Source organism: Silurus meridionalis, chromosome 21, assembly GCF_014805685.1.
Source record: "Silurus meridionalis isolate SWU-2019-XX chromosome 21, ASM1480568v1, whole genome shotgun sequence".
Lineage (NCBI taxonomy): Eukaryota > Metazoa > Chordata > Actinopteri > Siluriformes > Siluridae > Silurus > Silurus meridionalis.
In genome coordinates this window covers 10,020,084-10,047,842 of record NC_060904.1, presented here as the reverse complement: position 1 = coordinate 10,047,842, position 27,759 = coordinate 10,020,084, and the positions used below count along the sequence as shown (strand labels likewise).

Below are 27,759 nucleotides of genomic sequence, written 5' to 3'. Positions count from 1 at the left end.
TCCTCGTTGTGAGCAATGTGCTGCGTACCGTCTCCACCAGGATCCTGAAATCCCTCTTGAAGATCTCTGTTTGCCTCAGCCGGGTGTCGTTCGTTCCAGCATGGAGAACAACCGCTCCGAAGTTCTCGTTCAGGATCGTAGGTACCTGCGCAACGACATCGAGAACACGAGCACCAGGAAAACAGCGAGTGTGCCGGTAGCGCGGACATGCCGGACGATGGAATCTCCAAGAATCACGGTATCGCGTTCCGTCTCGCGGAGAGGGGCAAAGCGGTTCTCGGTTGAGATCTCGAAGGCCGGTGGTGGTGGCGGGGGAGATGTCCTCGACCAGGGCTTGGCTCATGTCTTCCGCTGCTGCAGCATCCAGGGTCCGTGTTGCACCGGTGCTGGAGTGAACGATACCTGGGCTGGCCACGTTGTAGGTGCGCTGGGCCTGGCAGAGAAACACGCAGAGTTGAGGTGCTGGGAGCGCTAGGTTCCACCCGGGAATTTTTCAGCACCGGTTTCCACTCTCGCAGCTGGGCATGCTTTGCATGCAGCTCACGAATTCGTTTCTCCAAAGCCTCCATCTCCACCTCCACCGTTTGCAATTTGAACAAGTCCTCACCTGTGCTCAAAGGCAGACACACAGCCGGCATAGTGCTAATAATAGCAGATAGAGTTAAGATAAAGTAAGAGGCAATGAATATAATCAACACTAGTGATAGTCGAGTTAACTAACTACAGGCACAAGTCAGGAAGACAAAAACTATTTAGGATTATAAAAGAGGAAAAAAGATAAATAAATAGTAAAGTTTGTTTGAAAACGCCGAGAGAAATACAAACACGGAACTCTGAACTCACAAACAAGTCAAACACAGGAAGCTACGTCACAGAAAGTCTGTGGAATGATACTTGACCTGTATGGAGTGAGGATGTTGAGTACCTCTCTGGTCAGTCCCAAGTACAAATATAAAAAGTTTGGAGGTCAGTCATGTTTTTAAATCGCAGTTGAAAACTCATTTATTTATACAAGCTTGTAACACATATATTTGTACATTGTGTTCTTATATTTTATTGTCTATTGTGTTTTACTGGAACGTGCCTTGTGCTCCTTTTGGTTGCTGTAAGTCGCTCTATAAATAAAATTTGATTTGATTTGATTTGAGCTGGACTGGATGAAAAGATACTGTCAGGGTGCGAGTAGTTGGACCCAAATGCAGGACTCCAGCAAGATATATATTTAAGTCTTTAATCACAAAAATAAATTCAGGCAAAACACGAAGTCCTAGCAGAACAAAAAGCAAAAAACCAAAGTGTCCAAAAACATATGACCAAAGGCTAAATGGTCCACGTAAGAAAAACACAAAAACAAAGTGTCCGAAAACTTACGACCAAACCGCGCCCCTTAGGCTGGCTCCAGACAGCTCCTGGTGGAAAAGAGAAACAAGGTCTGGATCCAAAATGTGATGTGCAGGTACCCATGAGCGTTTCTCAGGACCGTAGCCTTCCCCGTCCACAAGGTATTGCAAGCCCCTTCATCACTATCTTGAGCACAGGAGATGGTGCACAGTGAAGGCGGGGCCACTGTCAATGACCCGGGCGGGTGGAGGGGGGTCTGGTGAGGGAACCAGGGAGCAAGCTTGGACCTGAGGCGTGAAACATGGAAGGTAGGGTGGACACGGAAAACTTTGGAAGGGCGGAGGCGGACTGCCACAGGGTTGAGCACCTTGGATATAGGAAAAGGTCCAATAAAGCGAGGGGCTAGCTTCCTGCATGCGACCTTGAGGGGCAGTTCCTTGGTAGAGAGCCAGTACCTCAGGCCGGGGCGGTAAGCAGGTGCTGGTCTGTGCCTGCGGTTGGCTTAATGGGCATAAGAGTGGGAAGACCTGAGGAGAGCAGCCCGGGTTTTCTTCCAGGCACTGCGGCAGCACATGACCAAAGCACCTGCTGACAGTACCAAGGCCTCAACTTTTTGGAAGAAAAAAAATTGGTGGGCAGAGTATTATGGGCATATTCAGCCCATATCAATTGAGATGCCAGCAAGGCACTGTAGGCACAGTGACTGAGATGTTAGCTGGACCAGATGAAAAGATACTTTCAGGGTGCGGGTAGTTGGACCCAAATGCAGGATGCCAGCAAGGTATATATTTAAAGTTTTTAATCACAAAAACATATTCAGGCAAAACACAAAGTTCTAGCAGAACAAAAAGCAAAAAACCAAAGTGTCCAAAAACATATGACCAAAGGCTAAATAGTCCACATATAAAAGAACACAAAAACCAAGCATCCAAAAACTTACGACCACACCGCACGGGGGCAGGGCTGAGACAGAGAGAGAAAACCAGTGTGAGTTTTGAAAAATAGAGAAATCAAAAACAAACCACGACTGGCGGCAAAGCGAGAATCCGAAAAAAAACGGAAGATCCAAAACCGAACCCAAAGGATCCGGGAAGCAAAACAAGGGGCAGGAAAGTCTCAAAAGGATCTGGAAACCGACGAGACTATCTGGCAAAGAACCAGAGGAATCCACGTCCATTCATGCACCTGGGCGGTTGCAAGTTCGCGCTTCCCCCGGAAGTGGGAGCTGCAAAAGTGAACGAAGAACCGGAAGTGCGCGTGCCACAGGCTGACAGTTACGCACTGCTCGTGTCAGAGTTCATGATATGTCCTACACTCGCCTTGTTGGTACACTTATTTCCGCTACCTAGGCTTGAGGATCAGCCTTATACACTGTTGACCGGCTTTCTTGGCGTTTACAATCATTCAGACGGATAATTGGGGGTGGCTGTGTACGAAGGACTGTCCTAGGAACCAAGTTACTAATTTTGGTGTCCACGCGGACTTATTACTTTGTTGCGCACCGGAAGACAGCAGTTAAATGTTTATCCCTGCATGATTGTTTATGCTCTGTATTGTGGGTTTGTGCCTTAATACCACACATTCTTATAGACATCAATTCCATAGGATAATTGTTGCAGATGACAATGCAACGCAACATAATTCAATTCAATTCATTTTTATTTGTATAGCGCTTTTAACAATAAGCATTGTCTCAAAGCAACTTTACACAAATAATGTGGTGATAAAAAATGTATATGTTTTTTAGAAGTGTAAGTTACTACCAACGATTTAAACTCCGAATGGCCAGTGGGAAGAAGGCTTTTCTCATTCTCTCTGTGTTTGCTTTTAAGGAGCGGAAGCACTTCCCTGAACGCAACAAAGAAAATATTTCGTTGAGGTCCTTCACAATCTTCCTGGCTCTGGTCCAGCACTATGTGCTGTAGATGTCCTGCAGGTCAGTGAGCTCGGTGTGGATGGTACGTTCAGCTGACCGCACCACCCTCTGGAGGGCTCGCCTGGCCTGCATGGTGCTGTTCCAGAACCAGGAAGTGATGCTACCTGTCAAGACGCTCTCAATGTTGAAAGTGTAAAAGGTCCCTAACCCCTAAGAGGGTAGTTTAAAGTCCCTTATGCGTCTCAGATGGTATAGACACTGCTGGGCCTTCTTCACCAGGGTGTTGATGTAGCAGGACCAAGACAGGTCCTGTGTGATGTGAACACCTAGGTACCGGAAATTGTCCACTCGCTCCGCTGGGATCCCGTTGATGTTTAGCGGTTGGTATGACCGCTCCTGCTTCATGCTGAAGTCCACTATCAACTACTTAGTCTTGCTGACATTCAGGAGAAAATTGTTCTCCTGGCACCATCCCTCCAGGTTTTTAATCTCCTGTAGGAAGGCCATCTTGTCGCTGTTGTAGATCAGGCCCAACAGTGTCGTCAGCAACTTGATGATGTTGGTGGAGTTGGAATCATGAGTTTATGAATTCCCTTGATATGTGAAACTATATCAAGTATAACTATTTACAGAGAAATTCTTGAATCTGAATAAAAAAAAGATTCTTGAGTTTTTCATGCATGCAAAGACAAATCTTATTTTCAGTACCAATCAATACCAATCAAGTAAAATATTATGATTATGATCAATGTTGTGCTAGTTGCTAAGAAATAGTAACTAGTTACAGTTACTAGTTACTACATTCAAAAAGTAACTCAGTTACTTTGTTAATTACTTACACCAAAAAGTAATGCGTTACTGTTAAAAGTAACTTTTTAGTTACTTTTTTAAAGAACGTTCTTTAATGTTCCCATTAATGCCCTTTTATGCGTTAAGGTTTATACAAACACAAAACTGACTTAAACACAAAGTAATTTTTAAACACTATTTTATTTAAGTCAGACCAGCACAAACTGAATATATCACAAGGATTTCTAAAATAAATAACAAAACAAGCTGAATAATATATTCTGAATCAAAACTAAAGTGGCTCCTGCATCATAAAAGCTGTTGTGTTGAGCTCTTTAAAAGTCCCTTTCACAGCTTAAGTATGAAAACTATCAACAATGTACAACATCCGGGTTAGCTTCTAGCTTCGTCGAGGCATGGAGTTTCTGGAGGTGCTTCGACAGATTGGAGTTGCTGCAATAGCAGTAGATATGACCTTCGAACCAGAAAGACACAGCTTACATTTGACAAAAAAGTTTTGTCCATACGGTAATGGTAACGGAGTTACTTTATTTAAAAAGTAATGCGTTATAGTATTAGTTACTGTCAAAAGTAACTGCTTTATAGTAACGCGTTACTGCCCAACACTGATTATGATATTGTGTTCGTTCCCCTTTTGCTGCCACCTGTCAAGGCATGGACTCCATGAGACCCCTGAAGGTGTGTTGTGGTTCATGGCACCAAGATGTTAGCAGCAGATCTTTTAAGTCCTGTAAGTTGCGAGGTGGGGCCTCCATGGAGCAGACTTGCTTGTTCTGCACATTCCACAGATGCTCGATTGAATTAAGATCTTAATAATTTGGAGGCAACACTTCAAACATTGTTGTGCTCCAAAAACCATTCAATAAGCATTTTTGCTTTGTGTCATTGCACATTATCCTGCTAAAAGTGGCCACAGCCATTAGGGAATATTGTTTCTATGAAAGGATGTATATGGTCTGCAGCAATGTCTGCAGCAGGTAGGTGGTATGTGTCAAAGTAACATACACATTGATAGCCAGACCCAAGGTTCCAAAACCCAAAGCATCGCACTGCCTCCGAAGGGCTTGCCTTCTTCCCATTTTTCCTTCTGGTGCTATGTGTTCCCCAGGTAAGTGATGCATGCACACCCATTCATCCATGCAATGTAATAGAAAATATTATTCCTCAGACTAGGCCACCTTCTTCCATTGCTCTGTATTCCGGTTGTGATGCTTATGTGCCTATTGTTGCCAATTATAACGGTCGACAGGGGCCAACATGGGCAAGATTCGATATTATTAGCAAATTAGGAGTGCTACCAAAACCATAATTGAGGTTAGGACACAAAATGCTTGAGCTTGTTAACAAAAACAAAATGTTTGAGTTATAATAATAATAATAATAATAATAATAATAATAATAATAATAATAATAATATAATAATAATAATAATAATAATAATAATAATAATAATAATAATAATATTATTATTATTATGACTTTATTACATCAACTACTACTGCTAATGCTACTTCTACTTCTTTGGCCTCAATGAAATTCTGCTCTTCCTTATCTTGGTCAATTTGAAATAAGACATTTAAAATGGACTTTTATATTGAGATCAAACTTAATTAAATAAAACAGTTTGGTTATATATTGTTTCCACTTTGTTTATTTTAGATTTCATATATTTATGGCTAACTTTGAAAGAGCACTGCTATTTAGGAGTAAGTTGTTGTTTTGGGAAGTTGTATGGGAAAGAAAAGCTACCTGTATCAAAATATCTTCTAAAGTGTCAACAAGCCTATCATTCTCTTTGCATTGAACCTATTTTTGTACAAATGACAGAGTTGTTCATTTGCATGATCTCAATCGAGCACTGTTGAACCTGTAAAAGCTCAGCTAACATTAGACGGAAAAAAACAGTAACAGGGAAGAGGGGTGAAATTGTATCTATATTTAAGCAATTTTATTTGTGTGCTGTTCTGTATTTTAAGAGGTTGCACATTTTTTTTAAATAATTTAACTAAATCTGGTTTGTTTGTGTTTATGATTGAGCTAAAGTGAACCTGTATATCCAGTGAAGTTTTTTTAAACGTCTTTAATATTACCTTTGCATCACATTTTTCCTCCACAATCTTTTTCTTTGTTGGCATAACGCTGGTGTCCTTTTTGTGAATCTCCATCGTAATTAGATAAAACACAGCCACAACTGGCTGTGGTTAATTAAAGACATAGTAATACTACTTTGCTTGGATACTGTAACACTCTACCACATAAAATGTTCTTGTGTGAAATACAGCATATAAGTATTACTCTGTTTTCTCACAAATTATTGACACATATGCTATAACTTTGTGTAATTTGCTTGACCTGGATCACTACTCTAAAAAGCTGATTTGGTTAACAATTTAATAGTAATCCTGATTAAAGGGGCCCCCATGGAATAAAAAAATAAAGTACAAACAAGTCTTCTCAGTCTTGAAGGAAAATGCCTGTCATATGTATTGGTATCTTATTCTGGAAAATGCTTCTGCTTTATCTATGCAAAACCAGCTCCACATTTGCATGACAGCCTGTGTATTTGCAATAGGTCCGTTTTTAGAGGTAAATGCGACCAGTGCTGGAATGCTCATCACATTAATTCTTCTTTTCTCTGTGTAAAGATGACTTTTAGCACTATGGGCTTCGTCTGGGATATAAAATCAGTAGATTGCTGCTTTATATAAATTTACATAAACTTATATGTAGCCGCTTTTTGTGCCAACTTGTTTGTTGTAACCAATCTGTTATGACTTTATTTAATTGACCTTATGTAACCTACTAGTATACAATTCCATAGAGATCACTAATGTTCACACTTCAATGCAATTTATTTTTATAATTTAAGACCAGTTAAATTCTGAATTAAAATGAATAATTCTGAACACTAAACCTATGGAGGAAGGTTATACTATAACTGGGATAATCTTGCAAAGACTCTGCCTCCTAACAGAGTTCTTCCAATTTTAGGTTTTTATTGAAAGCCACTACTTTGACCTTGATATAGATGTGCCATGTCATAAAAGGTGAAGAGTTTACTCAGGTATTCAGGATTAAGATTATGTGTTGCATTATTATAGCATTTCAAGCAGTATTTTGTGATTAATGAAAAGTTAATTAATGAATCAGTTTATATTAGTTTAGATACTTTATTACAGTATTATTTATTATTTTTAAGTATTAGATATTTGCTGACACATTCTGGACTAACTTCCTGGCTTGCTATGAGGTTATATCCAGTCAGTAAGGTGAATATATAAAAATGAAAAGAGTTACAGGTGAAAGAAGAAAAACGTTTATTATTAAGATTTATTTTTAATAATTAGATAATTGAGATAGTATAAGTAGATAAATAAGTAGATATGAATACTTGAAGGACAGTAATACTTATTGTTACACAATAACACAATTACACAATATAGCTCAATGAACCCACAACATGGCAATTATTGTCTATCTTTCCACATGTGCTTTTTATATATATATATATATATATATATATATATATATATATATATATATATATATATGCGTTTGTGTGTGATAACTGAAAAGAATTAATAGTAATCAAATTGTCATTAAATGTAAAAGTGATATTTTTTTATAGAAACTGTACTGGTTGTATGGTTGAGCAGTTTGCTGCGTGTGATTTGAACATTACTTCCTACAACCACAGGGAGCACTATTGAGCCTGAAAAAGCCAGCTAACGTTAGACAGAAAAAAAAGCAGTGACGGGGAAAGAGAAGCGAAATCGGATCCGTCAGACGTATCACAGTTTCAGTCCTTTTCTGCTTTCTTTAACGGGAGTCGTTCTTTATTCTAAGAGGATGCACATTTTTAAACGATTTAAATAAATTTGGATGGATTGTGCTTGAGTTTAAGCGAACCCGTAAATCTATTTTTTTTTTTTTTTTTTTACCGACGGCGACGGGCAAGCCAAGGATTATTCTTTTCCCCGCCTCGTTTTTTTTCGCGTGATAGAGCTTTAGTCTAATATTTTATACAAGCTTTCATTATACAACGTCGTGTTTGCGTGGAGAACTTGGCGGAAGATGGGCTGTTTGGGGAACAGCAAGACCGAAGACCAGCGTATTGACGAGAAGGCTCAACGAGATGCGAATAAAAAGATAGAGAAACAGTTACAAAAGGAAAGGCAGGCTTACAAAGCCACACATCGGCTGCTTTTATTAGGTAAGATGCCCTATATGTACGTTTGAAGCGACATGGCGTGCATGTGGTAGCTCTATCGATAATGCATTTTGACAGATCTTGAATAATACAAAGGATTGGACAACTGACATGGATTTTCCAATTCTACCATGCTAAGGAAAGCGAAATGAAACGGCGCTGTCCTGCGTTGTGTTGACAGCAATTTGTTGCATTTAATATTGTTTCCTTTTCAATTGTTTTTCTGCCGAAGGGGCTGGAGAATCCGGAAAGAGTACGATTGTCAAGCAGATGCGGATCTTGCACGTCAACGGCTTTAACGCAGAGTAAGTATTCGTTGTCCATTTTAAATCGTGGCGTGGTGCCAGATTTGGCCTGCTGCTTTAAGACGATGCGTCGGTAATCGGGTGTTATTGTTTTAATGATACGCGTCGTTTCGGCTTTTGCTTTTTTTTTTATTTTTATTTATTTATTTATTTTTTTTAAATACAGATCTCCAGCAGTCGGCCAGCATGGCGACAAGCTAGCTGTGTCCGACTGCTTACTAATAGCTGTCAAACAGATAAAGGCCTCGTCGTGGCTTATATCCTGTGTGTGGATAGCTAAATCATTTTCTAACTAGCTCCTGGTTCGGTAATAACAAGGCTCCGGTATTTGGCCAACGAATGTTGTCAGAACTCATTAGTAACAAAATGCAGATAAAATGCATAATTTAGCACAAATTCAGCTGATGCAGATGGCGGGTATTAATTATATTTTTGTCTTTCCAAGTGGATCGTTTGTGTGTGTGTGTGTGTGTGTGTGTGTGTGTGGGGGGCCCTCATTACTAAGATAAAATAAAATGTATTACCCCAAAGTCAGCTGAGGCACATGCCAGCTCAAAATATTTTCACATTTTTCTGAACTCTTTTACAATGTAGACCAGTCCTCTGCATTATAATAATTCTCATATATTTTATATATAATATAATTGATTATTACTAGTAATATTATGCTCCTAGCCCTATTCTAAGAATTTGTATTCTGTAGTGTGTTCAATGTACTTAAAACTTTTAAACATTCACCAAAGTATTTTGAGTTTCATTGGCAATACTTTTAGATTTTTTAAATTTGTTTGTTCACTTTTTTTTTATATATTTTTTTTTCCTCAGAGAAAAGAAGCAGAAAATTTTGGATATCCGAAAAAATGTGAAGGATGCTATTGTAGTAAGTTTCTATTTTTATTTATTTATTTTTTTTTAATACACTGAGTCCAAGTAATCTCATTTGTTTATGAATGCAATTATTTCCACATTTATCCTGTGTGTGTGTGTGTGTGTGTGTGTGTGTGTGTGTGTGTGTGTGTGTGTGTGTGATTTCTTTTTTAGACAATAGTATCGGCCATGAGCACTTTAATACCCCCAGTGCCACTTGCCAACCCAGACAATCAGTTTCGAGCTGACTATATAAAAAGCATAGCTCCACTTTCTGACTTCGACTACACAGAGGTAAGAGGTATTATCTCAGTCAAGTATTTGGTCTTTAAACATGAGAATGGATGAAGTGTTTATTGTAGCTATACTGTAAGTAGCTGCAGGTTGTATAGTGGGTAGTGGATTGCACACCACATTCATACAATGCATGCTAAATTAAGGAAAATATTCAATATAACAACAAATTACAATGTTTGTGCATTCTATAAAAACCTTTTGGAACTAGAGCTATAGGTGGTATGCATTTTGGCTGAAGTCATCAACTTTTGTGTCCACCATATATCAGTACATATATTTGTCTCTTGTTCTATCATATATTTGGATGTGTTTAGACACCAGGGTGCTGTTGGTATCTTTTTTGGTTTTGTGTTGCTCTGTGTATAATGATTTAAGATATATTTTACTCTAGTATTGTATTTGTTTATATTAAAAGAAAAAAGATACTGTATTGTATCTGCACAATATATCTCATACCTTTTTGTTCACAAGCTCAATGCTTTGCAAAAACACACAGCAGCCACCTAAATTGAAACACCTTTACACCTGCAGTCAATCATATGGCATGAAACCAGCAGGCGAAGAGATGGGATAAATGCAAAAAAACTAAACATTCAAGTGAGCATTTGGAGATATTTCAAATTATGCACATATACATGATTGTTTAATATATATATTAAACATAATCAGGTATATGTGCATTATTTGAAATTTCAGCAACCATTTCTTTCTCAAGTGACAATACTATAGAAATTAACCTAGGATATATCGTAGAGTAGTCAATGTGCAGATTGTATAGCAGATTTACTGTCCTCTGAAAGTTACTCAACATACTGCAACATACAATACAGATTATTGTCAAAATAGGTGGCAACAAAAGTGAATACACCCGAAGTGATAACTGCTGTAACGTCATTCCAACCTTGCAAAGCAGACATGTCCTATTCATCATGTTTGTTTTTGTCTGCTTGACAGGCCATACATATTTGGGTATCTTGTATTAGAGCAGTTAAAAGTTGGTGCTTTGCATACAATTAACTTTTTCTGACCACTGGATGTTCAACTTTGTACCTCATTGCAAAGAACTATCTGGGGAATTTGAGAATTAGAATACTGCTCTCCAGAAAGAAATGCCTAGGCTATAATAAGTTTGGTAACACCCTGAAACTGAGTTACAGTAGAGTGGCCAGGTTCATACAGAGGTTTTCCAAGACAGTTTTAATTCAGAACAGGCTCGCAAGGGTCGATTAAAGAAGAGTCCTCGTTCTGTGCCTCAGATGCCAGCTTCCATTCCAAAAGACAGGCGCATGAGTGCTGCCAGCATTGCTTTAAACGTTGCAGAAGTGGAAGGTCCGCTTGTCAGTGCTCAGACCATATGCTGCACACTGCAACAATGCGGTTTGCATGGCCGTCATTCCAGAAGGAAGCCTTTTCTAAAGCTGGCTCAAAAAAAAGCCTGCAAACAGTTTGCTTAAGACATCTTGTGGTCTGATAATACTAAGATAAAACTGGCTAAATGTTGTCCAGCATGTGTGGCGATGCCCTGGGGAGGAGTACCAAAAACATTGTGTCTTTCCTACACTCAAGAATGGTGTTCATACAAAATATTGACACTTTGGACACAGTTTTGACATGTTCACTTAGAATGTGCTTACTTTTGTTTCCAGCAATTTTGACATTATTGGCTGTATGTTAAGGTCATAAAATCTGTATTGCTATACAAGCTGCACATTGACAAAATCTATGTTTTATTCTATAGTATTGTCCTTTGAGAAGATACACTAAAATGCTTGCTAAAATGTGAGGGGTTTACCCACTTTTGAGACACTGTACGTACATGCATACATACACTCTCTCTCTCTCTCTCTCTCTCTCTCTCTCTCTCTCTCTCACACTAGAGTAACATATTTGTATATATTTATATAAAAATTGTGTCAATTAGGGTTGCACAAGCCAGTGCACTCTTAGTGCCGGTCCCAAGTCCGGATAAATGGGGAGGGTTGCGTTAGGAAGGGCATCCAGCATAAAACGTGCCAAATCGAACATGCAGATCACAAATACGGATGATCCGCTGTGGCGACCCCTAATGGTAGAAGCTGAAAGAGACTTTTTTTTAAATATACAAATTGTGTGTAATATAATGTGTGTGTGTGTGTGTGTGTGTGTGTGTGTGTGTGTGTGTGTGTGTGTGTGTGTGTGTGTGTGTATATATATATATATATATATATATATATATAATATATAATATGTATAATATATATATATATATATTTGCATAAATCAACATTTGTATTGTTTTTAATGAGAATTGCAGATGGGAAGTTGACCATGCTTTTAAAAAACATATATAATACAGCATTGTTTTGGCAAATTCTGTTTAAAAAATACACATTTTGTTACATTTTGAAGATATAAGCATCTAGAATATTATTAATTACATTTTGTATAATAATTAAATTATATATGTAGGGCTACAAAAACAATAATAATTAATAATGAATTTAGCAACGAATGCGGTTATCGATTTGTTGGGCTGCTGAAGTTACGGCTTAGCGTGATGGCAAGTTAACACAGCTGCCTGAAAATGGTGGAGAGTACAGGGTCAAATGGCAGCAGGAAATGAAAACGCACTGGTGTCACGGATGAAGGTGAAACATCACTGTTGAAAAAAAACTGTATAATCCTCATCATGTGAAAATGGTGTAGTTTAATTAAGTGCTATTGTGTAAAGTGCTTTCTAACAATCGCACTAGATCTGTTCTGGCATGACTTGTGAGCAAGGTTGTGCAATCAGCTCATTCGCGACATGAATTCGACACATTTTTTAGTCACTGTTGTGGTTTTCAGTGACTGCTTATGCATTTATACACCAATGCATATTTTTCTCTTTTTTTAAGCCAGTTAGCTTGCTTCATTTCTCTGTTCTATTCTCTTTTTTTATAGCATTTGTTTACTGCAACAGTTATCTGTTGTCTACTACTAGGTTTTCAAACATGATTTACTGTGGCTTTACTACCGTATTTTTCGGACTATAAGCCGCTTCTTTTTTTCCACGTTTTGAACCCCGCGGCTTAAACAACAAAGCCACTTATTTATGGATTTTTCGAAACGAAAAAACGCTGTGTATTGACAATTATATAGTCAAGTCAAGAAGCTTTTATTTCCATTTCATTCATATATAGCTGACGCACAGAGGTGGGAAGTAATGAAGTACAAATACTTTGTTACTGTACTTTAGTAGATTTTTTTCGTATACTTTACTTCACTTTTTATTTTTTATTTTTTACTTTAACTCATTAAATTTTTACACAAAGATCTGTACTTTCTACTTCTTACATATCAAACCAGCTTGTTACTTTAGTTTTAATCTATTTAGTGAAATATTTTTCTTCTCATTGTATGTCGTTTTCAGCCCATTAACCTGTTTCCTGTAATTGTGCAGCTTTTTTAATCTACCACTGGTTTATCATTTCCTGGCTCTCACACACCACAGACGTAGACTAGTTTACTAAGCTCACAACAAGCAGGGCAGAAGGCAACAAGAAGTATGGGGTTAATGTGAATAAGACGGAGGGAGTCAGCGATGTAAACATGACTGAGAACAGCCTGTAAAGCTGCTTTGAAACAATGTCTGTTGTGAAAAGCGCTATAGAAATAAACTTGACTTGACACCTGATCATGATCATCTCGCATCCATATTTGGCCATGCCCATGTAGATTACAGTTTAAAAGTATTCAATTAAGGTACATTTAGAACAGATGAAAATGTGCAGTTAAGTTGCGATTAATCGTGTTACCTCAGGATAATCGTGTGATTGATCGCAATTAAATATTTTAATCCAGTGACAGCCCTAATATTATCATGAGGTGAGGTCCAGTTACCAGCGTGACACTAAAACAAGTAGTAGTAATGGGTTACTTTTTACTTAAGTACATGTCAGAGCCCAAACATTTTTACTTCAACTTGAGTAAAAAAAGTATAGTCACTACTTCAACATTTACCAGAGGATTTTTCAAAACATGAGTATCTGTATCTACTTAAGCGAAGTATGTGTGCACTTTTGCCACCTCTGCTGACGCAGTACAAGGTGAAATAAAACGTTTCTCCAGAACCCTGGTGCTACATAAAAAAAACATAGAGCTACACAACAGGACACAGAGCCAAGTTGTCCCAGCCACATAAAGTGCATCATGTGCAATCTAGTGCAAACAGTGCAGACAAAAGACAACACAAGACAGTGTAGAATAGATACACAAAATGCAAAATAGCGGCACCAGTAAACCTACTGTATGTGTTATACAGTACAATTTGCTAAAAGAGAACTGTAAACAAGAGTGTACTCTTGGATACACTGTGTGCACAATAATTAGGCAAGTGATTATTTTGACCATATCATCATTTTATCCATCATTCCCAAGTCCAAACTGTATAAACTTGAATGCTTATTGGATTTAATGCACATCAGGTGATGTGTATTTGTGTAATGAGGGAGGGTGTGGCCTAAGGTGATCAACACCCTATAACAAGGTGTGCATAATTATTAGGCAGATTCTTCTCCTCAGGAAAGATGGGCCAAAAAAGAGATTTAACGGACGGAAAAGTCAAAACGTTTAAAAAAATCTTTTACAGGGATGCAGCACTCTTGAAATATTTAAGATATTGGGGTGTGATCACAGAACCATCAAAGTTTTGTAGCAAATAGCCAACATGATCGCAAGAAATGTGTTGAGAAAAAAAGACGCAAATTAACCGCCAAAGATTTGAGAAGAATCAAACATCAAGCTACCAGGAACCATTATCCTCCAGTGCTGCCATACTCCACAACTGCAACCTACCTAGAGTGTCAAGAAGTATGAGGTGTTCAGTTCTCAGAGACATGGCCAAGGTAAGAAAGGCTGAAACCCGACCACCTCTAAACAAGACAGGCAAGTTGAAATGTCAAGAACGGGCCAAGAAATATCTGAAGACCGATATTTCAAGCGTTTTATAGACTGATGAGATGAGAGTGCCTCTTGACGGACCATATGGATGGGCCCGTAGTTGGATCAGTAATGGACACATAGCTCCACTTTGACTCAGACATCAGCAAGGTGGATGTGGGGTACTGGTATGGGCAGGTATTATTAAAGATGAGCTAGTTGGACCTTTTTGGGTTGAAAATGGACTCAAAATCAACTCTGAGACCTACTGCCAATTTTTGGAAGACACCTCTCTGAATAGTGTCTGGGAAGCCGTGGTTGCGGCTGCACAAAAAGTTAATTCTGACTAGATCAAGAAACTGACTAACTCCGTGAATGGAAGGCTTGTGACTAATCGAAATTTCAGAAATGTTTATTTGTAAATTTTGAGTTTGTTTATTATTCTCACTTTAACAGGTAAAAATAAACAAGATGGGAAATTCTTTGTTTTTTATTTAGTTGCATAATAATTCTGCACACTCAATAGTTGCCTAATAATGGTTTACATGTAGATATTCTCTTAAGAAAGCCAAAACTTCACTTTTACTACTTAAATGTTCAGGTTTGAGGGTTTGTTAACATTTTGGATTGACCAAAAGCACTGTAGTTGTACAATAACAAAATTAATCCTCAAAAATACAACTTGCCTAATAATTGTGCATACTGTATAAACACAATGTAAAACAAAGTAGTGCAAAGCAACAACAGCAGCAATCCAGTAGATGTGCTAAATAGCATGTTATAGTATAGTTATAAAATAATATAAAATAGGTGGTGCTGAAGGCATGGATGTGTTTGTAGTTTTAATTATAACAATTAATAATTATAGCAGATTAAGAATTATGAATACTGGTGTTATATTTGCTAGTCTGTCGCTCTTTAAAATCAAGTTGGCAAGTCTGTCGGCAAAATGCTATGCCAAGTTGGACATGTTGGCTCCCTTCGCTTACGTTGTTTTGTAACATTTCTTACAGAGGATTTTTTTTGATGTAGGTTGGCTTGCTGTGACTGTCAACAATGTAAGCGAAATAATGCCATATTTAATTTTGCAGCTACTTTATATACTAGCTGGAGTGCACCGGAAAGGAAAATCTATTCGGCACGCACACAATGTGCTGTACCTACAATTTGCACTGCCCCCACACTGCCCCTGTTGTTGCACAATGGTCAATCTCTCTTAAAGTATATACTAATAAAACAAGTAATCATATTATTTTTAAAAGCAGGGTATTTGGATACCTTGCTAGTACCAGTATATCGTGTAACATTACCCTAGACTGATGAGTCATCAAAAAAGTTTGTTTGTCGAAGAGCTGGAGACAGGCAACAGTAAAGCATGGCCAAGGTTTGCTGCAAGTTTGGGGGCTGCATTTCTGTAAATCGAGTTGGAGATTTAGTTAGGATTTTTCCTTCAAAAACTGTGTGCAATATACCTAAAAGAATTGCAGGCAAATTGTGATCACACAGAATATTGTTTTAATTAGGATATTTCATCTATTCATTTACATTTCATTTTGTTAATGGATAAAAATAAACTAAAACTTTAACAGTACACAAAAGTATTGGGACTAGCTTTTCCACCTATTTAGTGGTGCTTTAAAGTTTTAGAAACCGTTAGAATTTTCAATTTATCTCCAGAAATCATTGGAGGAATATAGAAAAATATATAGGACGGTTTGCCAATATTGAATGAACAATAAATTCAGAATTATTCCAGACAATTCTAAAGGAATATGTCAGGACATCTGTCAATAAACTGAATCTCAAGAAAAAATGGGTCATTGCCTTGATACATGATCTAAGTCATTCCAACACATAATGGTTAAAGAGGATTAAAGATTCCATTCTTTCATGCCATACTTAATCAAAATCATGGATGCAGCGATAAGAAAAAAATAAATCTTCATGCCACAGCCTGAATCTGTTCAAATCCCTCAATGGATTTATTTTTCTTTCCCAGCTCAGTATGATTGCTTTTTTTTTTTAGCCTGAGGCTTTTCTAGGGGCTATAATATATATGAATGATTGAACAGGAACAGAATTACTTTGGAATGTCAAACCTTAATCCACTAGAATTAGGAATAGGCTACAATTCCATTAAGTCATTGTACAGGACTTATCAACAGTTACCAGAAATATTTCCTTACATTTATTACTTGTAAGTAAGGGGGTCACACCAAATACAGAAAGCAAAGTTACTGGCAAAATTCTAGTCTATTATTGTAAGGTGCACGAAACACTCAGGTGACGGCTGGCTATGTTTGGGGCTTCAGTTGCTAACATAGTGCTACCAGATACCACAGCAGACCTTCAAGCCACGTTCAGATAGAGTTGGTCAGTGCTGTTGCTCATTGCATGTTGTGTAAAAAAACAGCTTTTGAGATGCTTTTCTTGAAGTAATTAATGGTTAAAAGTCAGTTTACAGATAAATGGAGATTAAATATCAAAACAGCTATTTTAATTTAACTATAACCCCTATGTATATGACACCTAGATTATCTTGGTTAAATTGCATTTTGATTGCTTAATTATAAATACATTATGGTGGTATACAGAGACAAAAATAACAAATTGTATCAGTGTCCAAATGCTTATGGACCTTAATGTAAACTAATTAACTTCAGGAAAAAAATATGTATAACACCTGCTGGTTCTTCATTGTTGCAAGAGTCAAGACTCTCAAATTAGGAGGGAGTTTGTTGCTTGTCGGTGGCACACACACTGTAAAACATATTGATAGGGACCACACTTTAAAATATATAATTCTCACACGCACGCACGCACACACGCGCACACACGGCTTAGTATACAAAAGCCATTTTCATTTTCTGACTTTGAGAGTATCTGGCAAGTTCTTAGGAGCTTTTAGAGGGACATGACTAGAATAGAGTTTATTTGTCACATAGACATTACAACAAATTTATTTTCTTCACATATCCAATCTGGGGTCAGAGTGCAGATGACCTGTAAATCTATGCAAAAAGTCATTATGAGTAGCAAGAGAGTATTATATATATATATATATATATATGTATGTGTATATATATATATATATATATATATATATATATATATATATATATATATATATATATATATATATATATATGTATGTTTTATTTAATTATATTATTCTTATTCTTATTGTCACTGTGCTTGGACACAATAATGCAAACATATAATTTTTTTGTATATGTAAGCATTGATTAAGTTCTCTGTAATATGATTATAGAAGCATACCATGTTTTTGTAGTATAAAAAACAATAACAATGTTACACATGTCTATATGAATGTATTACCTTTTTTGTTAAAGAGCAGTTTTATAGTTAGGTGAGTTAGGAGTTAGGTAAACTAGCTACAACTAAGTCAGTCTCTCTCGCTCTCTCGCTCGCTCGCTCGGTCTTTAATGCACATTTTTTTGTATATGTAAGCATTAAGTTTTCTGTAATATGATTATAGAAGCATACCATGTTTTTGTAGTATAAAAAAGTTAAATATACACGTAGTCGTCGACTTACGACCACAGACCGGTCGTAACACGATTTAGTCGTAAGTAGAGTAGGCTATATGTACAGTACTGTGAAATGATGTTATAAAAATCTTTAAGTAGTATTTGATCATAATCTTCTTTCATTATTGTTATACTGTATATATCATTTTCTTTGTTCATTTTATGCCATTTGTATCATCTCTACACTATTTTGTTTCTTACTGTCGTACGCGATTGTGGTCATAAAGTCGAATGGTCATAAGTTGTATAGGTTGTAAGTCGATGACTGCCTGTAACAATGTTACACATGCCTATATGAATGTATTACCTTTTTTGTTAAAGAGCAGTTTTATAGTTAGCAGTTAGGTAAACTAGCTACAACGAAGTCAGTCTCTCTCTCTCTCTCTCTCTCTCTCTCTCTCTCTCTCTCTCTCTCTCTCTTTCTCTCACTCTCCAAGTTCTTTTTTCTTTTCCGCTTTTTTTTTTCTCTTTGTCTATATTACACTTTCTCTATTCAAGGCAGTATAATGCACACTGGTTTCATTCAGAGTGTATCACGAGCCTCATTGAGTCTAAGCCTTCAAGAGTTTCTTCTTATCACTTTCTCTGTCTTTCTAGCTCTAGTTTTGGTAGGTCAATTTGTTTTGCAAAAATGTACTATTCCTCTTTTTCCATTCATAATTTATTTGTTTAAAAATTTCTAAAGTTAATTTGTAAATTACATTTATTCATCATAACGCTGTTGCTATTGATTATTTTGGCAATCAGGTGTTCTACCTATTCTCCTCTGATAGAACGTGGCTATGCTACCCACGCTAGACAGATAGCAGAAACTCAAAGGTGTGATTTTCTTGTCCTTTACTCTTTACTTTTTAGTAAAACTAAAAAATACAATATATTAAAATATAAATTAAGAAAATATATGAAAAATATGAAACAAATTCAGTAAGGCTTCTTCGCTAGTCAACCATCCACTCTTATCTCCTAGCTTTACATCACACAATGATTTTTGTAAATAACTAAACTTGCTTCAAATGTTAAAGGTTAAAATGTTTAAAAACCGCATGTATGATCTGTGCCATGACGGTTTTCTTTCCCTCACGTTTCTGGAGGTAATAGAGCACACGCAGTTCCGCAATATTAAACTTTGTTTAGTGTTGCGCGTCCAATCGTACACTTACGGTACGGGTGGGGGAAGCGACCAAAATACATGTAGAGATGCTTCAGAACGGCGTTTCCGCTAAGAAACAGAAAAATCAGATCATTTAAATCACCATATTCAAACACTCATAAACAGTCATTTTACTGTGGAGATTTGGAGAAAAGGAGGCAAAATCACTCCAAGCATCACTGCATTTTTAACCATGTTCCACATTCAAACACTCATAAAACATTTTTCTTTATAGGTTTGCTCAATCTTTCAAATTATTTTTATTTACAGTGTCCCTGTCTATTACTCTGTTAAATTTTCTCATTTTACTGTGGAGTTTTTAAGAAAAGTAAAGGCAAAATCACTTAAAACCTCAGGTGAATTTTCAATCATGTTCCACATTTGAACACTCATAAAACATTTTTCTTTGTAGGTTTGCTCATTTTATGTTATGTTACGTTCTATTTTCACAATTTACAAAGGCAGGGCCGCCAGCTTGCATTTTTGGCTTGTTGTTTCTTATTGCACTTTAACACATAGTGGGTTATAATCCCAGAAGGGTAAATAAACTTTATTAAATAAAGTTAAAACTTAAAAAAACAAAAAACAAAAAAAACAAAAAAACAAACAAGTCATATGCATACTGATTTTAAGCAGGGGGAAAAAAATCGATTTAAATCGTAAATCGGATTTTTTGTCAAAAAATCAGGGTTTTTTTTTTTTTTTAAGCCATATCGCCCAGCCCTAACCAGAAGAAATAATTCACTATAAACTTTCTTTCGGCTTCTCCCGTTAGGGGTCACCACAGCGGATCATCCATATTTATGATCCACATGTTTGATTTGGCAATTTCTTTTACGCAATACTTAAATCACAATAATTTACTAAATACACAAATAAAATAGCAAAATGATACACAAAAATCCAAATGATTTCTAGGGACAGCACACATTTCCGCATGGTATAATGAAATTAAGGCATTATTTATTGACATTAACTTTTGCTTTTCCCAGTTTTTAGAGTCTTTTATTAATACAATCAACCCTCGAATTATTGCGGTTTGAATCTTGTGGTCCCACTTTATCGTGATTTTCAATTTGGCACATAACTTTTATGTTTCGTGAATGGTCCCAATTTATCGCGAAAAATCTAAACTTATATTGCATTGTTTTTATGGTGTTTTATGTTAAAAGGTAATTTATTAATATAAATATAAATATTCATTATAAAATGAAGTAAAAGTATACCTAAAATGGTGTACAGTGTATCATATATTTCCCAGAGACAAAGAGCACGTTGTGTTGTTTATGAAAGCATGGTGCTGAATGCTGAAAATCTAAGGAAATAAGTAGCATTACAAGAAATCCTCCGAAATAAAAAAAGGGTGGAGTTGACATATGTCACTAGATTTATAAATGAAAATAAAGAATGCAGTGACGTGTACATTTAACTTAGCCCCTTTTTTGATGTCATAGGACACTTCAATCAATAAACAAGCAGAGACACTATGCATAGCCTACGCTACAGTACTTTACTGTACAGTAATCACTATATGTGATATTTCTACGAATGTACAGAAAATTAATCATGCTATTATTCTTGCAAATATTTCCTGTGTGTGTTTAGAGTGTGGGAGAATGATTTACAATAAAAAAAAAAAAGCATTTTTGGGGTGGCGTCCATTTATTGCAAAAATAATTTTTTTTGCGGACGGTTTTGGCACAGGACAACTGTATCTTTTAAGATTCCTGAGAATAAAGAAGAACTATTTCTGTAATTGGTCTCGAAAAGAATTCGGTTCTTCTTTGGTCAACGATTTAAAGTTTTACTTTACGAGACAGTTTGTCTTCACTTCTAAAGGTTTTTACAACAAGTCTAACTTCCTTGGAGCTTGACACTCTGTTAAAAACACATCACCAATTTTCACATTTGGTTGCTCATCAGGCCACTTTATGCGCTTCTGTTGTGTTGAGAGATACTACCTTCTCCATCTTTTCCAAAACGTATAGGCAAAACACTACTCGTTTCCACTGTTTTGTATGGAGATCAACTGTATCAAAATCTCTCTCGGGAACTGATGTCTTTTATTGCTGAGATAACCATTTCACTAAGCGGTTCACATTGATTTTCAACTCTTTGCAGGCACCTATAAAGTTGGTACCTCTATCTGATTCAAGCATTTTTGCTGGACCACAGATAGAGAAAAATCTCCACAATGCATTGATTAAATTTATGTCTACAGCAAGTTTCATCAGCTTAATATGCACTGCTCTGACAGGCACACAAAAGTTACTGCCCATCGTTTTTAATCTGCACTGCCAAATCTTGTAGGGCGTGTGACTACACTCCATGGGCCAAAAACATCAATGCCCACGTTAGTAAAGAGTGGTTCAGTTGACCTTCTATCTGCAGGCAAATTTGCCATCCTTTGAGTCTGCAATTTTACTCTGTTTGGGGCAGATAACGCAATTTTGAATTATGCTGGAAACTAGACGCTTGCTCACTATTATCCAAAATCCAGCAGCTCTGATGGCTCCATCTGTAAATTGGTGCCCCTGGTGTGCTACTTGGTTATGATAGTCTTGAAATTCAGCATCAGTTTCCACCAACTCGGATGCCTCAGTCAATCCTTGAGCATCGCTTTGAAGTAGAAAATGTGGTCCAGCAAACCAAGATGTATCCTGCAACCGCTCTGCTCTTGTTGGTAGTCACATAACCCCATTGGTCAGGATGTGTTGATTTTCTTATACAAGCTACTTTAGAACCTCTTTTGGATATTATGGATATATCCTAAGACTTAAGATTAAGATAAGATTTCCTCATCAAAATCATCCCTAATAATTTCATACATTTCTTCTGCTAGTACAGCTGCACACATCTCCAGGCAATGCACGGTGTAAGCTAAATAAGGTGCTAACTTTGCTTTCCCCATGAGAAAACCAAGTTAGCATTGGTTATTAATGCCCACCACCCTAAGGTAAGCCACTGCTGCTATTGCTATTGTGGTTGCATCTGAGAAGAAGTGGAACATGTATGTACGGTTTCTTAATTGGCAATCTCCATTCATTCCACTCTGTTTGGCTTTCTGTTGAAACAGGGGTGTCCTAGTCACTTTGTCCTGTCGAAAGTTCCCTCAGCAAGGCTTCTCCCCTCGCTACAAAAAGAGCCAGAAACCCAAGTGGGTCATATAGGCTATTCACTGTGGCTAGGACACTCCTTCTTATAAATGGCTTCTCTTATTGATTCACTTGGAAGTTAAAGCTATCAGTGTTTTAACTATCTTGTGTTTCTGGAACATATTGTGAGGAATAAGGGAATGGTATTCGTTGAGCATCCTCATTTACTGATTCTTTCATTACACTAACATTTGTTCTATTTGCGAAGCAGTAATTTTTTTACATCTACATTAGGTGGCGCCAGCGGGGAATAATCAACTTTATCTGTCTAAATTTAATGGTGGCTTAACAATGGTATCTAATGGCTAATCATTAAATGGCAACAACTCTTAAATGCTGTCAGACATACTTACAGGTATGCTGAGTGACATTGATTGGCGACATGTCAGAAACTTCTTTTAACTGAAGTTCACCACTTTCAAGGTCTTCATCTGCTTCTTCATACACTGCTGTTTGGGCTAAAGCGACTGCTGCTGCACATTCAGCTTGTAAGATGTGCAAACTAGCATCCAAATCTGCCTTTTGTTTCATCATACTTGCCTCTTTCTCTGCATTGGCAATTTGAGTACATGCTGCAACTGCTTTCGCTCTGTCTCTCACTGCTGCTGAGCTTGTGCTTGACCTTTTTAAAGATAATGACCTAGACGATTGAGATTGTTTCCATCTGTTGGAGATGATCTGTGGCTCATAGGCTCTCTTTCTTCAGTTGGTTGACAGCTTGCTCCTTGTTGTTGCGCCATTGTAAGTTGTACCTTCTCTTTAGTAGGAACTCTCTTTTAGAAGACTTCAGCATCATTAGCTGTTAAAGCAGTATTCTTGTTTAGCCTATCCTGCTATACTGACTTTTTATTATTCTGCCCTCATAGAATGTGGCTATGCTAAACTAGACAGATAGCAAACACTCGAATAATGTCCCAAGGTGTGATTTTCTTGGTCTTTTACTTTTTTGTAAAACTGAAAAATAAAAAAAATACAATATATAAACAATATATATATATATATATATATATATATATATATATATATATGAAACCATGAAAAATATGACATAAATTTAGTAAGGCTGCTTCGCTAGTAATAACACTGTCCTTTAAACTTACTTAAAATTTGTAAACTTGTTTACAGTCAAATGTCTGTTTTCCTTCTCTCATGTTTCTGGAGGAAATAGAGCACACACAGTTCTGCAATATTAAAGGCATTTTAAAAATAAAAGTACCAGAAGAAATAACTCACTATAAACTTTCTTTCGGCTTCTCCCATTAGGGGTCACCACAGCGGATCATCCGTATTTATGATACTTATTTAAGGTACATTCATTAAGTTGCAATTAATCACGAGTTAACTCATGACAATCATGTGATTAATTACGATTGAATATTTAATAAATTGACAGCCCTGGTTTTAAAACCACAATGGTTTGGGAAAGAGAAAATTGTCGGCAGGTTATTGCTATTATTAATATTAATAATATTATTTTCTGACTGACTTTTCAGTATTATCACAGAGAGAGAGAGAGAGCGAGCGCGAGAGAGCGAGCGAGCGAGCGAGCATTCATTAAATGATTATCAAGTCCCAAGTTTAGAGACTTGGTTTCAGTTTCTATGCTCTTTGTGTCTTGTCTTCTTGTGATCCTGTATTTTGTGCTTCTATTCTTTGGTCTGGATAGTTGCTCTGTACTGTTAAATTCAGCATCTTGGGTCAAGCTGAGAACTTTTCAGGAACTCCCTTGTCCTATAGATAAGGAAAGGAGGAAATAAAGAGAACTCCGTTTCACACAAAAATGGTCTGGGATAATGTATACTATTTTGTTGAATCAGATATGTGTGGTTAGATAAGTGGCATGTGACTAGCATAGATAAACAAGAAGAAAAACCTAAAAGAGTTTGATGCTTTTGGGCAGTTTCTCCCATTCTTCTTTGCAGAACCTCTCAACTCAGCTCTGTCAGGCTGGATGGGGAGCATCGGTGCACAGCCATTTTCAGATCTCTCCAGAGATGTTCAGTTGCCCTGTAGCCACTCCTTTGATATCTTGTCTGTGTGCATAGGGTTGTTGTCCTGTTGGAAGATGAACCCAGTCTAAGGTCCGGAGCACTCTGGAGCAGGTTTTCATCAAGGATGTCTCTGTACATTGCTGCATTCCACTTTTCCTCGATCTTGACTAGTCTCTCAGTTCCTGCTGCTGAAAAATATCCCAACAGCATCATGATGCCACCACCCTGCTTTACTGTAGGGATAGTATTGGCCAGGTGATGAGCAGTGATAATGGATGTTTGGGAAACCTCTGCAGAAGTGATAAGGGAGACAGCTAGAAAGGTACTTAGTGTGACATCTGGAAATAGAAAGGAAGACAAAGAGACATGGTGGTGGAATAAGGAAGTGCAGGAAAGCATAAGAAGAAAGAGGTTGGCAAAACAGAATTAGGATCGGCCTTACTCTGGACACTAAGGAACGAAAAAAGGATTTGTACTGATTGGCCAGGCAGCGGGACCGAGCTGGGAAGGATGTGCTGCAAGTTAGAGCTTTAAAGGATGGAGATGGAAATGTGTTGACTAGTGAGGAGAATTAGTAAGGAGGAAGTGAGAGCAGCTATTTAGAGGATGAAGAGTGGAAAGTCAGTTGGACCAGATGACATACCAGTAGAAGCATGGAGATATTGAGGTGAGATGGCAATTAAGATGGATTCTTAACAAGATTGTTTAACAGAATTTTGGAAGGTGAGAGGATGCCTGAGGAATGGAGAAGGAGTGTGCTGGTACTGATGTTTTAGAACACGGGGGATGTGCAGACCTGCAGTAACTACAGGGGAATTAAGTTGATCAGTCACACCATGAAGTTATAGGAAAGAATAGTGGAAGCCAGGCTGAGAGAAGAGGTGACCATCTGTGAGCAACCGTATGGTTTCATGTCGAGGAAGAGCACCACAGATGCCTTATTTGCTTTGAGGATGTTGATGGAGAAGTATAGAAAAGGACAGAAGGAATTGCATTGTGTGTTTGTGGATTTAGAGAAAGAAGATGAAGTATGTGAGGGTGGTGCAGGACATGTATGAGGACAGTGTGACAGCAGTGAAGTGTGCAGTAAGAACGACAAACTGGTTCAAGGTGGAGGTTGGACTGCATCAAGGATCGGTTCTGAGCCCTTTCCTGTTTGCAGTAGTGATGGTCCGGTTGACCCAGTTGATCCGAGGTCGGACAGGAGTCTCCATGGACTATGATGTTTGCGGATGATATTATTTGTGGTCAGAGTAGGGAGCAGGTGGAGAAGAGGTGGAGGTATGCGCTGGAGAGAAGGGGAATGAAAGTCAGTAGGAGTAAGACAGAGTACATGTGTGTGAATGAGAGGGAGGGCAGTGAAGTGGTGCAGTTACAGGAAAAAGAGGTGGTGAAGGTGGAGGAGTTCAGATACCTGGGGTCAGCAGTGCAAAGTAATGGAGAGTGTGCTAGAGAAGTGAAGAAAAGAGTGCAGGCAGGGTCGAGTGGGTGGAGAAGCGTGGTTTGTGATAGAGTATCTGCGAAAGTGAAAGTTTATAGGACTGTGGTGAGACCTGCTGTGTTGTATGGTTTAGTGGAATTGAGTAAAAGACAGGGGTCGAAGCTGGAGGTAGCAGAGCTGAAGATGTTGATGTTTTTTTGTTGGGAGTGATGAGGATGGACAGGATTAGAAATTAGTTTATTAGAGGGTCAGCGCATGTAGGACGTTTTGGAGACAAGGTGAGGGGGGCGCGATTGGGATGGTTTGGACATGTGCAGAGGAGGGACACAGGGTATATCGGTAGGAGAATGCTGAGGATGGAGCCACCAGTAAGGAGGAAAGGAGGAAGACCAAGGAGGCGGTTTATGGATGTGGTGAGGGAAGACATGCAGGTAGTTGGGTTGAAAGAGGCAGATGTGGAGGACTGGGGGTTATGGAGACAGATGATCCGCTGTGGCGACCCCTAATGGGAGAAACCGAAAGAAGAAAATGATCAAATGTTGAAAGTGAGACATTTTTAAATGTCATGTCAAATATTTGAAATATTTGAAATAATTGGAAAACCATACTGGATGCCAGTGATCTTCGGCCCTTAGACGGCACTGCATCACATACAGGAATGCTACTGTAATGGAAATCACATCACGGGCTCAGGAATACTTCCAGAAAACATTGTCGGTAAACACAATCCACCGTGCTATTCGCTTTGCGGCTAAAACTTCATAGGTCAAAAAGGAAGCCATATCTAAACATGATCCAGAAGCGCAGGTGTTTTCTCTGGGCCAAGGCTCATTTAAAATGGACTGTGGCAATGTGAAAGACTGTTCTGTGGTCAGACGTATCAAAATTTGAAGTTCTTTTTGGAAAACTGGGATGCCATGTCCTCTGGACTAAAGAGGATTAGGACAACCAAAGTTGTTATCAGCGCTCAGTTCAGAAGCTTGCATCTCTGATGGTATGGGGTTGCATGAGTGTGTGTGGCATGGGCCGCTTACTCATCTGGAAAGGAACCATCAATGGTGAAAGGTATATCCAAGTTCTAGAACAACATATCTCCCATCCAGACGTCGTGTCTTTCAGGGAAGACCTTGAATTTTCCAACATGTCAATGCCAGACCACATACTGCATCAATAACATCATGGCTGCGTAGAAGATGGATCCGGGTACTGAAATGGCCAACCTGCAGTCCAGATCTTTCACCCATAGAAAACATTTGGCGCATTATAAAGAGGAAGATGCGACAAAGAAGACCTAAGACAGTTGAGCAACTAAGAAGCCTGTATTAGACAAGAATAGGACAACATTCCTATTCCTAAACTTGAGCAACTTTTCTTCTCAGTCCCCAGACATTTGCAGACTGTTATAAAAGAAGGTAGTAAGGTAGAAGGTGGTAAACATGGACTTGTCCCAACTTTTTTGAGATGTGTCTCGAAAAGGAACTTAAGTGATCATCAGGCTATTGATGTGAAACCATCTCCAGCTGCACAGAGTGGTCTCAAAATAAAGCGAACTCCGACAAGAGGTAAGGTGTCAGGATGAATCGGGCAGATCCAAAGAGAAATTGAATGAATTACTGGTCACTGGTACCTCAGGAGCATGTTTAACTTGACAGAGGTTGAGAATGAGAGAAGAAGAGAAAAGAGGTGATAGGGAGAGAGAAGTAAGGATTGTAAAGCATTCTCATTGTTTCATAAATGTTTAATATATAGTGTGTTCATGGTGCAGGTAGGGACTCTGGCAGCATAACTAAAAGGGAGAACCAAAAGGTAACGCAGACATGATGGATCTCTAGGATCAAAGATGGCCCGCCACACTTCCACCAAAAA

At 37.9% G+C, this 27,759-nt stretch overlaps 1 protein-coding gene across 1 annotated transcript in view; it reads left to right on the top strand.

Moving 5' to 3' along the window:
- Positions 1-7,750: 7,750 nt before the first annotated feature.
- The window catches only part of gnal (guanine nucleotide binding protein (G protein), alpha activating activity polypeptide, olfactory type), a 74,452-nt gene continuing 54,443 nt past the window's right edge, over positions 7,751-27,759 (top strand). The window contains exons 1-4 of the mRNA XM_046833546.1: positions 7,751-8,240; positions 8,470-8,542; positions 9,368-9,422; positions 9,584-9,703. Coding sequence (XP_046689502.1) covers positions 8,102-8,240; positions 8,470-8,542; positions 9,368-9,422; positions 9,584-9,703 — 387 coding nt within the window. The 5' untranslated portion in view covers positions 7,751-8,101. The remainder of the gene's footprint in view (positions 8,241-8,469; positions 8,543-9,367; positions 9,423-9,583; positions 9,704-27,759) is intronic.